Source organism: Peromyscus eremicus, chromosome 5 (genome assembly GCF_949786415.1).
Source record: "Peromyscus eremicus chromosome 5, PerEre_H2_v1, whole genome shotgun sequence".
NCBI lineage: Eukaryota > Metazoa > Chordata > Mammalia > Rodentia > Cricetidae > Peromyscus > Peromyscus eremicus.
In genome coordinates, this window is record NC_081420.1 from 106,339,138 (window position 1) to 106,358,213 (window position 19,076).

The window sequence follows — 19,076 nt, forward strand, 5'->3', positions numbered from 1 at the left end:
CACAGTCAGAGAAGACACTGCTCACAATATTGCTTCCTGTAGATGTATTTTATTTATATTAATGATTAACATTTAGAAAATCTTACAATGAAAAAGACTGTCTTAAGAACTGAGTGGAGCATGAATAATGTTATTCTTTGGACACATTGGACATAATTATTTTATTGCTTAAACATGATTGAATTATTATGAGACATGAGGTCTTAGCTTAGCTTCCCATTGAAAGCTTATGACCAAGAAAATCCAAGAGTAACATATATTAAGCTATACTGAAAAATGCAATGACATGCTGTACAGCAAGCCCACCCATGCTGGACAGTATTACAAAAATCAGATAGCTTGGAAAAGATGAAAGTACTATCACTACTTCTACTTAATTTTCTGAAATCTGTAAGGGATTTAACCAGATTTTGGACCAAGGTTTGCACAACTTATAGGTTATCAGATGCCATTCCTAATTCTAAAACAGTGTTTCCATAGCTCTTTTTGTATCTGGAAGGAAAGAGTGAGACTTATCTTTGAGTCTTTGTAAAAATTCCATTCAAGTTTAGAAAATCTCTTCATTGATGTGTATTTGCTATAACACACTACAGTATTTGATTTTGCCATTTGACAATGGGTCAATGTATATCATGATTTTTTTATGGTGCCCACTGTATATTTTGTACCTGAGAAGAAGTGGTTATTCTAAAATTAGGCCTTGTTCTGCATGCAGAAATCTGAGATAGAGAATTGTTTCAACAGTTCTTGTAATACTTTCTCTTTCCCTCCTCTATGATTTTCACAGACAAGGCATAATTCCTGTGATTTGATTTGAAAGGAGAAACCAGCTCCGCACTGAGTGATGAGATCTGAGCGGGGAATAAAATATTCTTGAATTAATTTGCATAATAGAATTCGATTGGTTACAAAGCTGTGTTTGTTGAAGGAGAGACCAGAGTCCCTGAGCTCACCCACAAGGGAGCATTGCAGATACAAAAATAGGATTTTGAGCTCTGGTGGGAACCTTGATAATATTCTTAGCGTAATGATAACCTGTCTTTAGCTGTAAATTAGCTAGCTAGAAATAAAAAGAATGGGTCAGTGTGTCTGATCCTTCCAGCTCTGTGGGGAGGAAAAGGCTGAAAACCAACTCTGCTTGCTTTTTTGCTAAGCATTTTTGTCTTTCATTCTCTACCCGATAACAATTTTCAGCAGGAGTCCAAATATACTTAAACACCCATATATGTCATATTCTTTTACTGAGACAAAAGCAGGCACAGCAGGAGTGTTTTATGCTCAAGGCGCAGCCACTTATGACGGACTATCTGCTCTCCAGATAGAGGGGTGAGCCTTCCACTTAGAACTGGTGATTTTGCAAATCCATTTTCCTGTCATGTTATTACTCCTGTGACTTTCAACAACATTTATTTTTCCCTTCAAGCAATGTGCTCCCATCATAAAGTAAAGTCTTCTTATACATGTTAGTGGAACCCCAATGCTTAGGCATCCTAGCAAGCTGCTGGAAAGTACGTTAATGAAAAGATTACTCAAGAACTGCCTTGGGGGGTCTTTATTAATACTAATTAGAGCATTGATATATTTCCCTAATTATTACCCATGTCAAGGTCTCCCTAGGAGGGCAGCTTCCTATTAATTTCTATGTGAGATTCCTGATAAATTTCTACTGTATTCATCATTCTGTTCTTGAGATGCTCCAGGTCTTTCTTACAAAAATCCCAGAATTAGGATATATATAATTTAAAGTCTGTCTTTAGAAATTTTGAGATACAAGTTTAAGGATAGAGAAATAAAGCTTAGCTACACCACATTGTAAGTCTTAATTGTGATAACTTATCACCTCATGCCCATCTTTACTTCTGTGACTTTTATGAAATGCTTTCTCTCTAACTTTCCAGTTTGACTAATATTTTTTTAAATCATAATCTATGTACTCACCTCAGGTTCCTTTATCTTAAATTGTTATCATGATAAGGCGATTTTGTAGACATAGAGCCATCTTTCTATGTTTGGTCTTTGGCATTCTCTTAGAGATGCTGGATCAGGTAAAGGATGGAATCTATGGCTTGCAGGTATGAGAAGCATCATCCCACGGGGTCAATCCCTTCTTTCCCCCGGCTGTCTCTAAAACCTTAGAAAAATGACTTCATCTCTGTGTGTTTTATTATCCCACTTGCATATGTAATGGAGATGATGGTACTATTGTCCTTTGTATGGTTCTTGTGGTTAGTTAACTCGTGGAAAGTCCTTCTAAGCTTAGGCAAATAACACTAACAAGTGCTAGCTGATTTTTTAAAATCATAGTCTTATTATTGCTATAATCCGATTCCAGCCAATGAGAACTTATATCCTGCATTCTGATAGCTTCTCGATTATTCTTTTCATTTCTTTATGCACTTTAAAAACAGACAGAGGAAGAGAAGGAAATGTTCACTTGTTCAAAACAGACATTGAAGGGCTGGGTTCAAATCTCAGTCTAATTATCACCAGAACCTTACAGTAGCACAAGTTGTGTTTAATTTGTCTGGACCTCAGTGCTCATATCCTTTAAAACAGAATAATCATGGTTCTCATTAATAGAATTGACATGTTAATCAATAAGGTGACTTAATAATTGTGACATTTTTAGACTCATGGCTAATAAAAACTAACTTGCTCAATAGATTTTTATTCTAAAGTGAATAAATAACTTAAAATTCAACTTACATAATTCAAAGATTAATTACCATGATAGCTAATATATTATATTTGGTCATATAAGCATTTAAAATCATGAGACCAATTAGTTATTTTTAAAAGGTTAGTTTTGCTACTGTTTCCAACAGAAAATTTATGTTATCTCTTTATAAAAAGAGTAAGGTCTATTGTTTATTGGTCACATTGAATCTCTTATTCATTAGCATGAAACTAGACCTTTTTTTTTTATAAAGTGGAAAAGTTGTCATGTAGTTTCAGCACTTTGGTGTCAGAAATAATTGTGCTTTACAGCAAAATGGCAGCCAGAAAAAAGGAGGTGCAGAAATATCAACTTTAATTAAACCCTTTCTTTCAAATACACTTCACAGTTTATATGCCGGAATAATTTATCACCTCCTGAATGAACACTTAATACTTGGCATGGTACAAAATGGGCAGGGACCTTGCACCGTATGTTCTTTCCTTTCTCTCTCTAGAACTTCCATATGGGCAGCATTAAGTCTGAAGTTCAAGTGTTCATGCATTGAGCTGCTATGGATAGCTTCTTTGAGCTCAGGTCCTAGACATGTGTAGTAAATATAACCTTGACTGTTAAGAGACTACCAGCCTGTCAAAGACACAGAATCTGAATCAGAAGAAATACTCTCCATAATCTTTCATTAAAACCCTAACCTCTTACAAGAAGAGGGAAGCCACTGATAGACAATTTCGTTCAAGACTTCCATTTTACCAACTGGAAGGCAGAGCCTTACAGAAGGGAACTGAAGTGGTTCAAGGACTGTTTCCTCAATTGAGTCCATTGTTCTCACTGTTACTTCTTATGGCCTCACCTTAAAATCTCCTTCCTGCTGATGGTATTTTCTGTGCTTTTCCACATAGTGCCCTGGACTTGCTGTCAGCAGCATTTGTGGATTATTAAAATGATGAGTGTTAGTGCTGGGGAGATGGTTTAGTGGTTAAGAGCATTTGCTCATTTGCTGTTCTTGCACAGAGGAACTTAGCTGAGTTCCCAGCATGCATTTCCAGCAGCTCACAGCCACTGAGAGTTCAGTTTCAGGGGATCTGAAGGCTCTGGTCTTTGTGAGCATCTGAACTCATGTACACCATTCTGACACATACACACACACACACACACACACACACACACATACACACACACACACACACACACACAGAGAGAGAGAGAGAGAGAGAGAGAGAGAGAGAGAGAGAGAGAGAGAGAGACAGAGACAGAGACAGAGACAGAGAGACAGAGAGAGTTAAAATGCAGTAACATATTTCAGTGATGAATGTTAATGAGGAATGAAGTTGATGTGTGTAGTAGAATACTAAGGTGTGTTACTTTTGCTTATGTTGCATTTGTTTAACTCTGTGAAGCTGTGTTACTGTGCCTGTGTAAAACACCTGATGGTCTAATAAAGAACTGGCCAATAGCAAGGCAGGAGAATGGATATGTGGGGCTGGCAGGCAGAGAGTATATATAAAAGGAGAAATCTGTGAGGAGAGAAAAAAAAGAGATGGAGGAGGAGAGCTAGTAGCCAGAAAAGGAGGAGGACTCCAGGGGCCAGCCATCCAGCTACACAGCAAGCCATGGAGTAAGAATAAGATTTACAGAAGTAAGACAATGGAAAAAGCCCAGAGGCAAAAGGTAGATGGGATAAGTTAAGTAAGGAAAGCTGGCAAGAAAACAAACCAAGCTAAAGCTGGGCATTCATAATTTAGAATAAGCCTCTGTGTGTGATTTATTTGGGAGCTGGGTGGCAGGCCCCCCAAAAAGACCAAAAATGACAACAACAGATGTGTGACAGCACTACCTTTTTAACCTCCTCTCTTCTTACTGAATTGTATGCCTTCCAGTGCATACAATGAATATAACAAATGCTAAAGGCTTTAACTCCTATTCCTTGAGAAGACACTGGAACAATATTATTGTTTTTTTTTTTTTTTTTTTAAGAGAGCAGATACCTTTAACTTTGTACCTGCAGCCTCTTCGGTTATTATCTTGGCATATGACAAAGAAACTAAAAGCTTGGAAAGCCAAGTCAAAAACTACCAAGGGAAACAGGATTTGCTCTGTGAAGAAGTATTCTACCAGCCCACTTGTGTCCTAGACTACAAAGGCCAAATGGCTACAGTGTCCCCTGGGACACTTCTTTCTTCTTTCCTCTCTGAGCACCTCACTGCCCCCCTTTTCCCCCTCCACTTTCAAGGCACAAGTACACAGCTGATGAGCAACAAATAGGGACAGGCTTGCATTTTGTTACCATGGGAAAAGAGGAAGACTCCCGGGTCCTATTCGGTGTTTGTCCCTGGGTAGTGGAGTATAGAAAATGCAAGTGTTTTTGAGTGCTAGCTTACACCTAGACTCTGGATGCCATGAAGAAAGAGAAGATACTTTTATACAAAGAAACATGAGTTTTAAGAAAGGGAAGTAAGCAAAGTATGTTACATAAGGAGGAAGTTATTTCTAGTACCAGAGTACTAAAACTCCAAGAGAAGACTAGGAACTTGAGAGACTGTAGGTTAGGTATATACAAAGAATTTGGAAAGGTAAACTATGTCTAGGGCTCATTCTTACTGCTGATGAATAGTGGCATGCTGCTTGGGGTTGGGGAAGCAATATTGGGCCTGTTACAGGTTTCCTGTTCAATTTTTCTTCTTGTGATTGGAGTGAATTTGGAAAGCATCCTATGTAAAACTGTCCAGTGAGATAGGATGCTGAGCTGATGAGGGAGACTTCAGACCATAAAAAAGAAACAAATAGATGCTGTAGCTTAATTGACTTCTATAGCTTTAATAGATCCAGCAGTGAGTCAATGAGAATTTGACCTATTAGTTGACACTGTAGTGTTAATTGATCACTATAACTTTAATTAATTGATCCACAAAGCTCAATAAAGACTTGACCTTTTAATTTTTTTCTTTTTAAATACAACATCTTGCTAAATAGGGCTGGCCTAGAATTCACTATGGAGCTCAGATTAAACTAGTCTCAAATGTCTTTTCCTTTTTAACTTATTCTTCCCTCATATATTACATCCCAACCGTAGTTTCCCCTCCCTATTCTTCTTCCTGCCCCTCTTCCCCAGCCTCTCCTCTCCCCTAGATTCACTCCTCCTCTGTTTCCCTTCAGAAAAGGGCAGACCTCACCTCCCTGGGATATCAACCAAACATGTCATATCAAGTTGCGATAAGACTAGGCACATCTCCTCATACTAAGTTTGGACAAGGCAACCCAGTATGAGGAATAGAGTACCAAAATCAGATAAAAGAGTAAGAGATAGTCCCTGCTCCCACTGTTAGGTGTCCCAGAAGAACACCAAGCTATATAACCATAACATATATAGAGAGAACCTATCTCAGACCCATGCAGGCTCCTTTATAGTCAGTTCAGTCTCTATGAGACCCCATGAGCTGTAATTAGTTGATTCTGTTAGTTTTCTTGTGGTGTCTTTGACCCTTCTTGCTCCTACAATCCTTCCTTTCACTCTTCCATAGGATTCCCTGATCTCCTCCTAATGTTTGGTTCTGGATGTCAGCATCTGCTCCCATCAGTTGATGGATGAAGCCTCTCTGATGACAATCATGCTAGGTTCTGGTCCACAAGTATAAGAATCATTTCATTGACTATTTTTTTGCCATTCATATTTGGTTTTATCTTAGGTCTTTAGGCTATCCGAAGGCCTGGTTCCTGGCCCTCCAGGCAGTGTCAGGCATGGACCACCTCTGGTGTCATGGCTCTCAAGCGGGACTAGTCATTGGTTGATCATTCCCACAAATCCTACACCACCTTTATCCCAGCACATCTTGCAAGCAGAACAAATTTTATGTCAAATATTGGTGGCTGGGTTGGTGTCCCAATCCCTGCAGTGGAAGCCTTGACTGGTTACAGAAGGTGGCCAATTCAGGCTCCTTATCCCCCATTACTAGGTGTCTTATCTAGGATCACCTTCACAGATTCCAGGGAGTTTCCATTGTACTAGGTTTCTACCTCACCCCTGACATGTCCCTCAATTCCAGTTGTCTCTACCAGTATTCTGTCACCTCACCCCACCCACCCCAATCTTCCTGTTCTGTACCTGCTCCCCCACCTCCAGTCCACCAGAGATTTATATTCTATTTTGCATTCCCAGGGAGATTCATGCCTTGCTCCTTGAGCCCTACTTGTTACTTAGCCTTTCTGGGTCTGTGAATTGTAGCATGATTATCCTTTACTTTACAGCAAACATCTACTTATAAGTGAGTACATAGCATGTTTGTCTTTCTAAGTCTTGGTTACCTCACTCAGAATGATTTATTTCCTAGTTCCATCCACTTGCATGCAAATTTCATGATATTATTTTTTTTTAAACACCTGAGTAATACTCCATTGTGTAAATGTATATTTTCTTTATCCATTCTTTGGTTGAGGGGCATATAGGCTATTCCTAGTTTCTGGCTATTATGACTAAAGCTGCTATGAACATAATTGAGTATGTGTCTTTGTGATAAGATGGAGCATCCTTTGGGTATATGACCAGGAGTGGTATAGTTGGGCCTTGAGGTAGATTGATTCCCAATTTTCTGAGAAACCACATGCTGATTTCCAAAGTGGCTGTACAAGTTTGCACTCCCACCAGCAATGGAAGAGCGTTCCCCTTGTTCCACATCCATGCCACTATGAGCTCATGTGTTTTTCATCTTAGCCATTCTGACAGGTGTAAGATGGAATTCCAAATTAATTTTAATTTGCATTTCCTCAATGGCTAAGGATTTTAAACTTTCTTTAAGTATGTCTTATCCATTTGAGATTCCTCTGTTGAGAATTCTTTGTTTAGTTGGTTTTTTTTTTTTTTTTTTTTTTTTTTGGTTTTTCAAGACAGGGTTTCTCTGTGTAGCTTTGCGCCTTTCTTAGAACTTGCTTTGTAGACCAGGCTGGCCTCAAACTCACAGAGATCCACCTGCCTCTGCCTCCTGAGTGCTGGGATTAAAGGCATGCGCCACCACCACATCTGTATGTCATTTTTAAATTGGATTATTTGGTTTCTTGGTAACTACTTTCTTGAGTTCTTTATATAGTTTAGATGTTAGTCCTCTGTCAGATGTGGAGTTGGTGAAACTATTTTCCCATTATATGGGTTGCTATTTTGTCCTATTGACAGTATCCTTTCCTTTACAAAAGCTTTTCAGTTTCATGAGGTTACATTTATTAATTGTGGATCTCAATGCCTTCACTATTGGTGTTCTGTTCAGAAGTTGTCTCCTGTACAAATGTGTTCAAGGCTATTTCCCACTTTCTATCAGGCTTAGTGTATTTGGTTTTATGTTGAGGTCTATGATCTACTTGGACTTGAGGTTTATACAGGATGATAGATATGGATCTATTTGCATTCTTCTGCATGCTGACATCGAATTAGATCAACACCATTTTTTGAAGATGCTTTCCTTTTCCTTGTATATTTCTGGATTTTTAAAAAATAAAATTAAAATAAAGTGTCCACAGGTGTGTAGTATCTGGGTCTTTGATTCAATTTTTTTTCCTTTCACAATAGATCTGTAGTAGAGCTTGAAATCAGGGATGTGGTACTTCAAGTTCTTTTGTTGTAAAGGATTGTTTTGGGTATCTTGGCTTTTGTGTTTTTCTACATGAAGTTATGGGTGGGATATGACAATCAAGGGATGGGGTCTCTTGGGAAAAGCTGGGTAGGCTCTGAGGAGTGTTGGAGGTCTGCAAGTGGGGTCTCACCTGGGGTTCTGGGTACCAGCATGGCCTCTGGTAGAGCCTCAAACTTCTAAAACTTGGTGTGATCTTTCTGAGTCTGTCTACTGAGTGCTGGATTGCAGACCTGTACCCCCCCACACACACACCTTGACCATTTATTTCTTCGTTGATTATTCTCATTACCATTGTCTTCCCTTCCATCGAAAAGTCTTTGACATAACTTCCTTATATTTTCTATTTGAGCTAAAGCCTTGGTATATGGTGTGACTGGCCACCTGTAATGGTTGGGGAATTCTGGTGTTTTTTCTCATGGTAGCCTATCCACCTCATTCTTAATATAGTAGCTTCACTTTAGTATTCTACCTAGCCTCCACGTCCTCTAAGAAGTCTCCTTTAACTGGGCCATCCTCTGGCTTCCTTACTGTGGATACTGTGTTACTCTGCTGGGCTTCCTGAATATCCTTAGGAATATTCTCTAACACATGAACATAGCTAATCATAGTATGATCAATTAATTATAGAGAACTTCCTGTGTGCCGGACGCTGCTAGGGGCCTTATACGCACTTTTCACTTGATCTTGGCAGCAATCTTTCCATGACTACGATTCTTATTCTACATAAGCAGGTTGGGTTCAGAGAAAGCAGTCAGCTTTCCCAGAGCTGACAAGTGGTAAACTGACATTCATGTCAACATTTTTGCTAAGTGGAAATGAAATGATGTGAGGATGAAGGCAGCAGCTAACCCAACATCTCTCTGATTGCAGAAGCTGACTGGGGAAGTGGGCAGCTCTGACGTGATGTCCTCAGTGAGTGAAGATAACCCATTCCAGAGGAGGTCTACTTGACAAATCTGGGAGGCCGCCATCCGAAAGACTGACACTCTGTTGGTGTAGGGAGTGACAGCTGCATTCTCCTGTGCCTACCGCATAACCAAAAATGAAGGAGAACTACTGTTTACAAGCTGCCCTGGTGTGCCTGAGCATGCTATACCACAGCCAGGCATTTGCCCTGGAGCGACGAAACCACCTGCGGCCCTCATTCCATGGACACCATGAGAAGGGAAAGGAGGGGCAGGTGCTGCAGCGCTCCAAGAGAGGCTGGGTCTGGAACCAGTTCTTTGTGATAGAAGAGTACACTGGGCCTGACCCTGTGCTTGTGGGCAGGGTAAGGCTTTTACGTTCAATATTGATGTTTCCGTATGTCCTTATCATTGGAGCAGTAGGGCATGACGAAGATAAAGATCAAGCAAAAAGCAGGCAAACTAACAAACAGACAGAAACTAGACACAATAAAACAAAATCAAACAAAACCAAGTTAGAAAGCACTAATGACCCGCTATCATCAAAAAAATAACCACATTGAACATATATCCTTTCATCCTTTCAGTTTTCCTCCTCATTCATAGAATTAACCACACTGAGAATGCTTCTAAAAATTGCTTTGTAGTCTATTGAAAGAAATACTGCCTTAATTTACTGAACCATTCTTCAACTGAAGGAATTTCTCTGATTATATCCTAGCCCCAACTCCCCTGTCCCCATATTAATGCTCTCATGTCTTCCTGTACCCTTTCACCATGGTTCTCTTTTCTGTTTTACTCATGCCTGTCCCTTTAACCAGATTTCATTCTATTTTGTATGAAGGATTAGATTACCTTTGAATCTTCAGGTCTTGGTACTAACCTCCAATACAAGGATATTAATGAATGTATGCCATTAAAATAGGAGTGATTTTATCCTTATCGCCTTCAGGTATGGTTGCACCAGAGCTAGATTTCTACTTCTCCTTAGGTTGTACATTTGTTATGCAACCCAATCAAAAATATAAATGTAAAGAGTCCAAAATACATTTGACAAACTGCCCTCTTACTGCTTATTAAAATAAAATATGTGGCTCTTTTAGATATACTGACATTAATTATTAGGAGCTAGGTGTTTTCACATACACAAATTGAAGCTGTACTATGTGGAGAAGTGGTGATCCGCAGAGGATAAATCAGGCTAAAGCAATGCCTGACCTCAGATAACATAAGGAAAAGGAGGAAGCAATGCATTCAATTAAGAAAGAAAGAAAAAACTTCAACTAGAATGAGAAGGGTGATAAAATTCAATTTAATAATTATGAATTTATGTTCTTAACACTTATGAAACATAGAGGCAAGTATCTAATAACTTCTGACCTAAAAGTTAAACAAAAATGGTTCAACATAGAGGAAGAAATGTAAGCACAGATGATAGAGGCACACACCTTTGAACCCCAAGGATGCCACTAAAGTTGTCTTACTTTTCCTTTTATATAAAAACTGCAGTCTATTTTTATATCATTGATTTTTTTTATACTCCGTGAATGTTCATGATAATCTCAACATAATTTAGAATTGGGAATGTTTTCTAGAAATGACATACTAAATAATTTCATTCATGCATACATAAAATGAAAAATATGTAGAAATAATCTTGATAAAATGGAAATACGGGGAAATAGTTGACAAGCAGACTCCCTAGGCTGAAGCGCTGTGCTAGTCCACAGAAAGAGAAAGGAAAAAGACAACCCAGCAAGGCAGGGCCACATAGTTCTAGCAGTGTGCAGAGCTGGGCAGGAATTGCTCTGAGAAAATGGCCTTCTGCTTTGTCACTGTCTTAGTGGGGGACAGTGCATGTGTTGAGACTTGGAAGCTACAAAGAAGTCAGGACTTAGTGAGTCAGATGAGTTTTTGTCTCTCTGGACCTAGCAAATGTTATATTGCTGGAAAGAAGCACAGGAATAAAGAGAAGAAGAAAACTTGACATCATCCACTGTCTGCTCTTGATAATTTAGGCTCCTGAAGGAAGTCTTGCTTAGATGGAGCATGCATGCGTGTGTGTGTGTGTGTGTGTGTGTGTGTGTGTGTGTGTGTGTGTGTGCAGTTGGATCCAGCAAATCCTTCTTTTTCCTTTTCAAATACTGTGAAGATGGATATCGCTTAAGTAGGAGGAATAGCTGCCTTTTTCTCTAACAACCTTTGAATGGTGACATTCAAGGCTGAATGCTTTAAAATTCCCTGAAAAGGTAGAATTTGGCAAAGCAGAAAGACTTACAGTTTTCATGTCCGAAATTTAGCCTGTATCATGCTGTTCTGTGCAAAGAGAGAAGCCATCAGTCTTTGGCGTCAGGAACTGGCTGTGCATGCCTCAGCAACTGGACCCTTGATAGCACTTGCTGTGTTCCCAAAACGCTTTTGTGTGGAACCTAATAAATAGTATTGTCAGTATAATAGATTGTCTTTGTGAGAGAGTAAAACTAGAAAATACCTATTCAACTTTTAAATCTTGAAGGGAGTAGAAACAAAGGAGAAACATGATGAACAGAATGCTTGGTAAAAATTTCAGGTACTTGGCTGATTATGAAATCCACCTCTCTAGTTCCTTATGTAATGCATGAAGACCCTTAGTAATCTTCAGTAGCTTTACATTCCTATTTACTTCTTCAGTGCTCATTCATGGGACAGAACCTATAACTTTTGACACTTGTGAAACAGAGAAAAAGGAACACAACAATCCTAGGCGGGATAGCAGAGGGGGAACACAGACCATGAAGAAAACAGCAGGAAGATTAGAGCAATTCAACTTGTTCACTGACACCCATCAAGTAACTTCATATGGCCAAATTCTTAAGAAATACATCAGCCATATTCATTAAAATGATAGATTGTTTTGACTAACAAGTTCTGAAGTAAACTTTGTTTGCTTTCCCTGCTCCAGAAGCCCTGGAATCCACGATAGTGGTCTTTGTGTTCACTGCTGAGCTGAAATGCTTGATGTTTCACTCAAACACTACAAATAAATTAGATACCTTTCGATAAATTTAAATGGTACAAACATTTAAAAAAGTGGTATTGCCAAAAGTAAAAAAGTTATATTTGGCTGGGTGGTGGTGGCACACTCCTTTTTTTCTCAGCACTCGGGAGGCAGAGCCAGGCAGATCTCTATGAGTTCAAGGCCAGCCTGGTCTACAGAGCAAGATCCAGGACAGGAACCAAAAACTACACAGAGAAACTCTGTCTCGAAAAAACAAAAACAGAAAAGTGATATTTGTAATAACATTAAATCAAATAATGTTATATGAAAATGAGTAACATTGTTTAATTTTGTGAACATTAAATAATTTTTTTTTACTGAATTTCCATATGTAACAGGTTTACTCAATGGATATTTTTAAATCTCTTAGCTACTTTTCAATACTATAAGACAATGAAAATAGCATTTATATTGTCCCACAAGAGGAGATAATGGAGGCCAAGGAACTCAAAAATCATGAGGATGGAAGGGGAGTGTAGGGAGTTTATTGCTGCAGGAAAATTATTGAGGTCTGCTCTGAATTATAGAGCAGAATTAGAGCAGAGCTGGTAGGAAAGTTAGCTAAGGGAACAGAGTGGATTCTTGATCATAGCCAGTATAGATTTAGAAAAAAAAATGTTTCTAGGATCTCTGGAAAATGTGAAAAATCCAAGGATATTGGAGGTTATTTCAAGAGGCTGAGGACTACATATCTATCACCCTGTTCCACCATCCTTTGTGGTCATAGGAGACTCTTTTCCAAGAAGACAGCCAAGCCAGTCTGATATTAGACCCTGAGTACTAGGCAGAGGATCTGTAAAAGTTTGATTAGTTGAATTACTTGTAGTCACAAAAGCCTCGACTATAGAAATGTCTTTTGAGGAGGATCTATGGAAGAAATGACAATTACATCAAGTGGAATATCATGAGGAAGCCCTTTGAATCTTGATGTTGAAGGGGCTACAGAAGTTGCAATTAGAGAAAGCTACAATAATTATATATAATCCATGGCCTGGTATTTTGTGAAATTAAACCAGGAACACTTATGAATCTATGCAGATAAGCTTGTATGTGTATAGGCTTGAATAAATAACTCATAGTGAGGATCATAAGAAACTGTTAAAAATGGTGATTTCTAGTTAGAGAAATTGAAGGGATGGGAGTAAAAATTGAGAGAAAGATAGTACATAAATTCATGCTTACACCTGTTCAAAATTCTGCATGCATTTCTTTCAAAATAAGTATTGAGTCAGATGTATATTTATATATTTTGTATGTATGCATATATAAGAAAGAAGAGAGAGGAAGAACATTGAGTCTCAGAATTAAGAGTTTGCTTTTACATTAGCCTCATCATTACCCAGCTTAATGACCTTGGTCATGGTAGTTATCTATGACTGGATTTTGACGTTCAGAAAATGATGGTGGAAATGACTTGCTCTCATGATATACGTATGAGTGTATGTATGTGCACATATGTGTATACAGTGTAACAATCAGTCAGTGGAATTTTATTATATTCCTCATGAAATTACAAATCCTGTTTTCTCTTTTTCTAGCTTCATTCTGATATTGACTCTGGTGATGGGAACATTAAATACATTCTCTCAGGTGAAGGAGCCGGAACCATTTTTGTGATTGATGACAAATCAGGGAACATTCATGCCACGAAGACACTGGACCGAGAAGAGAGAGCCCAGTACACACTAATGGCTCAGGCAGTGGACAGGGACACCAACAGGCCACTAGAACCACCATCAGAGTTCATTGTCAAGGTCCAGGACATTAATGACAACCCTCCGGAGTTTCTGCATGAAACCTATCACGCCAATGTGCCTGAGAGGTCCAATGTGGGTGCGTAAGTGGGGGGTCACCTGATCCACTTCTAGCTGGTGTCTCTGCAGGTGGGCAGGCTGGTGCCTGTCCTCTAAACTCAGGAACCAGAGCCTATGTTGCATCTTTATTGTACATTAACAAAGAAAAATTGCCTAGCTGGATTTGTCTTTTGTTAAAAGTAGCATTCTTTCTTACATAATATACCCTGATTATGATTTCCTCTTCCTCTACTCCTCACAGCTCATCCTCACGTGCCATCTCATCTGGATCCTCCCTCTTTCTGTCTTTCAGTAGAAAACAAAATATCCTTTTGTTTTCTAAGTGATAATTTTAAAAGAAAGTATGATAAGATAAAACAAATGCTAATACATTGGAATAGGACAAAAGAAACAAACAGAAGGAAAAGAACCTAAGAAAAAGTGCATAAAACAGATACAGACACAGAAATGTGGATTTTCTAATGTTCATAACAGACTTGAGGTTGTAAAGAAATATTGACAATGAAAAGTCAAAGGGGGAAGAGTATGATTCAGTTTAGCAAATCCTGACTCGGAGCATCAGCTGAGTGATGTGGCACCAGTTAATATCTTTTCTTCCTTTGCAGAATGGGGGTAACAATTTCCCATCTTCAAAGAGTATTGATAACATTCATCCAATCACTAGGGCATATTGATGTCCAATAAGTAACGGCAATGATAATGTTTGTTGCATGTTGAATTTATGTTAATTGATTGTGTACATACCCTATTGTTTATAAGTTGGCCATGATTGAATTTGCAAAGCAGTTGATCCAGTTGGCCATGTATAAATGAGAAGCAAAAGCAGAAACAGATTAGCTAATTGAACCAGACTCACTTGTGCTACTTAATCCATCCAGCATGCATACAACACAGTCATCATCTGATGATTTCAATATGCTTAAAGACACATTGCTTTTCCCAAAGATAGAGTTCTAAATGTTTCTTCAAGTAGCTGTTTCCTAGGTATCACTTCCACTTGAATTTCTAGAATGTTCATAGTTGTGGTCTTTTGAGAAGGTCTGCTTTGTTGAGCTCTAGTGAATCTAAAGACAATCAGGGATGGATTTTTCATTTTACAAATGAGTAAAACAAGCACTGAATATGAAGATTAGCTTATTCCAGAGATTCAGCTGTGACCTTAGAAATATAAGGTCCTTCCAGTCTGTGTGTGGAGCCTCTTGTGAAAGGAATGTCATTGCCCTCCATGTAAACTAAGGTCTTCTTTTACTGAGAAAAGGCCAGGCTGATTCATCTCCTCCCTCCCTCCCATCACCTTTTCCTGTCCTGTCCTTTGTCTACTCTATCCTCACATTGGAAAAGCAGGGTTGAGGAAGTGGGGCTAGCTCAGCATCCAAACTGATAACCCAGGGGACTTCTTATAGTTATCTTCAGGAAGCACTTTGGTGTCTAGGGCAGTGCCAGACTTTCTACTATACCACAGGAAACTATTGTCTTTGTGTCAGACAGCGATGTGAACACTGGCTTCCTTGTATAGCTTCCTAAATTATCATTTTTCAACTTTGAAATGAGGTTAGCCAATGAGAGTTAAGTAAATGTTTAAAATAGAAGGATTTGACAACTACTTAACAAAATTGTAGAATTAAATACAATCATAATGGTTAGTAATTTCCTTGGGCATTTCATGAACTTTATTGCTGTTGTAATCTCCATTTTTTAGAAGAGTGTCTGGCTTATGAGGAGGAGCTCAAAAAGATAGCAGTATTAAAAAAAATGATTTTGAAGAGTGTATTTGGTAGAGATTTTCTTTGTTTCTCATGGAAGTCACAGAAACCCCTGTGAAGTAGGGGATAGATACTTGTAAGCTGTGTAGATGGCTTCTGTCCCTGACAGGAGGATCCCTGCTTCTGATGATGATGTCAGAGAAGGAATTTGGGTTTCATTATTGCTGGACTTGAATTAGACTCCTGACTGACAATAGGTAACTTTGAAAGAGGTTTCAAAATGCCATATTTCTCACACCAAATCTTCCCCAGGTAAAATAGGTACAAAAATGTTTAGCAGAGGAATGTTGGCACTTTACATGGAATTTACCCCAAACATCACTTGGCAAAGATAAACTGGATAATTGCTTCTTCCGTCTTTCCATCTCTGCTCTCTCTACTCTGAAGCTTGACATGCCATTTTCCAGATTCTTACTTTGACAATGGAGCTTTTAAAGATAAAAAATGAGATCCCATCCTCCTATTCCTGATTCCCCTTTCTTCTGACCCAGGAATATGTCACTTAGATCCCATTGGGTGCTCACTGATGATTTCTATTACATAGCTACCAAACCCAACAAAGATGGGAAATTGCAATTTTCATGTCAGTAGGGAACAGCATTCCATATAATATTTATAGTCATAAATTAATTAAAATTTAGTATTAGCAGTAATTTTATTACAGGCAAAGCAACAGTAAAATGATGTATTTTTTATTACAGATGGGAGAGTGCACTCTGTCCTTTCATGAAAAGCAATTCATCATTAATTATCATTTATTACACTCTCTGGGAAGATTTTTATTTAATTATCTGATATCCTGAATATTTCCATCACAAAGTTTGAAGAATGTCTGACAAAGATGTTCATATTATTATTTTTACTACCCAGTCAGATAGGAGGCACTGTGAATATAGAAAGTTTAGTTTTAAACCATGAGAGTTAAAAAGAAAAGGAAAAGGAGAAGGAGCAAAGGAAGAAGGAATGGAGGGGAGTATTTTGTTCTTGAACCATATTGACTGATTGTGGGCCTCTCCTCAGAACTGATATTAAACGAAACTCTGTAAACACTAATGGAATTTGAAAAGTTTAGTGGGTGTTGCTAATTGCTTTGTTTCTCTTTTTAGGAACATCAGTAATTCAAGTGACAGCCTCTGATGCAGATGACCCTACTTATGGAAATAGTGCCAAGTTGGTGTATAGTATTCTTGAAGGACAACCCTACTTCTCTGTGGAAGCACAGACAGGTAGAGTAGATTGCACTGTCATTGTGAGTCATGGAACATTGTAAATAAGGAGTCCATGCCTGTTCATTTAATTGCTTTGGCTCTAAAATTCCTTAAACTTGAAAGACATAAAAGGGACACTTTGAAGGGTTAGTATCAGGGCCAGACAACCTATGCATGTGCTGGATATAAGGCCGAATAAAGTAAAACTCAATTATTAGTGCCCCGGATCATAGTAATAAATATTTAAAAACCCAACTTACAAATTGGAAGTGTTTTAAATTGTGGATCCATATTAAAAGGACTCCAAAACTGTTATAAAGCAGTTAGCTTTCAAAGACCACTGAGTAAACTCAAGAGTGTCAGGAGTAATGGTTAATGTTCATGTTACACAAAGATTCAGCACATTCCCAATCTCTCTTGCTGTGCACATAGGTTCCCAATGGATGCTATAAAATAAAGAGCAGACCAATAAAGTGAATCAATATACAACACAAACTAAAACCATGTTGTGCTTCATTTATACCAAATGTGATTCTCAACAAGAATAAACACTATCATGCTATGAAATTGCTCTTCCACAGTATTATAACAGGGAAAACTTTTTTCTCTGTAGTATGTTCTGAATTTTGGAAAAAGTTTTCATGCAATTTGCAAATTTTACATGTTGTTTCCTAATTTGATATTTTTTCATTTGCTTGCGTAATTCTACCTACCTGTGTGTTAATTCATTTTCACCACCTTGCTCCAAACAACAAGTTGTGGAGTTATTGTCTATGATTTCATAAAGCCGTTTGCCATTAGTCTTTCAATTAAACCAAGGACAAATATGGGATTCTATAACTTGAATTCTAAAAGGTCTTGTTAATAAAAAATATGAAGCCAGATATTGAGGTGAATACTGAGAGATCAGAGAGACAAAGGAACAAGCCACCACTTACCTCTAGGACTCCTCAGTCTGAAAAGCTTTCCTCAGCCTTTAGTTCCTGTCTCTCCACGCTTTATATACGTTTCTCCATCCAGCCTTCACTTCCTGGGATTAAAGGCTTGTGTGCTTCCCAAGCAAAGGCATGAGATATCAAGTGCTAGGATTAAAGGTGTATGCCACCACTGTCAGGCCTCTATATTTAATCTAGTGGCTTGTTCTGTCCTCTGATCTTCAGGTGACGTTTATTAGGATACACAATATATCATCACAGGATTCATCTAGAGTTCTGGAGATTTTTGAAACTCTAATCTTTGTCTTGGTGAACCAAGGCTACTAATTACCAACTGAAACCTACAAAACTATCTACCAGATAAGGAAAATCAGGTCTCAGGAGTTCCAGGCTATTGCAAAAAAAACATGTCAACACTGGGGCTTAGGAAAGCATAACAAAGATCAACACTTCCTCTTTGCTCTTTGTATTTATGCTACAAATATTACCTTATTCACTGACTCTAGACACATCCACATGATCCCTAGAGATATAAATAAGCATATTTCTCATGCAAATCGTGTTTCAATGTACAGGGGTCATGAATAATTCAATCATTAATTTATCATTGAGAGGTGGCTATAGACTGAATCTTTGTTCAAGCTTTGCTCGTCTTTCTAACTCATCAGTTCACTTATTAAAAAATTAATATTAGGATTTTAATGTATTGCATAAAATTTTGGTCCCCTCTGTAAACTTTGTATGAGCTGTGGAAATGTTCCTAATAATAGCCTGTAGGACTAGATTCCTGAAGGCTTTTGCTAGAAGTCCAGAAGTATAGATTCAGTTATGGAGAGACATACAATAGGTACTTGTCATTTCAGTGTTTAAGATCCTTGTGTCTGAGAAATAAAAGGCTTACTTGCATGCATAGTGAAAACCAAAACTAATTAATACTATGTAAACATTTTTATTATTTGCTTGAAAATACGTAGATGATTTGGGCATGACTGCTTTCTGTTAAAATAGTCATGTTAAAAATGACTTGTCTTTGAGTAAACAGACTCTATTATGGATCCTTAGCTCCCCAGGATCTAAAATACTTCTCTTGTTGAAATTTTGTCATGAATGAATATCTGTAAT

The 19,076-nt window shown here is 38.2% G+C and overlaps 1 protein-coding gene across 1 annotated transcript in view; it reads left to right on the plus strand.

Moving 5' to 3' along the window:
• Cdh11 (cadherin 11) overlaps nucleotides 1–19,076 on the plus strand; it is a 162,879-nt gene that overhangs the window by 103,007 nt on the left and 40,796 nt on the right. The window contains exons 3-5 of the mRNA XM_059264253.1: nucleotides 9,163–9,562; nucleotides 13,773–14,067; nucleotides 16,918–17,037. Coding sequence (XP_059120236.1) covers nucleotides 9,335–9,562; nucleotides 13,773–14,067; nucleotides 16,918–17,037 — 643 coding nt within the window. The 5' untranslated portion in view covers nucleotides 9,163–9,334. The remainder of the gene's footprint in view (nucleotides 1–9,162; nucleotides 9,563–13,772; nucleotides 14,068–16,917; nucleotides 17,038–19,076) is intronic.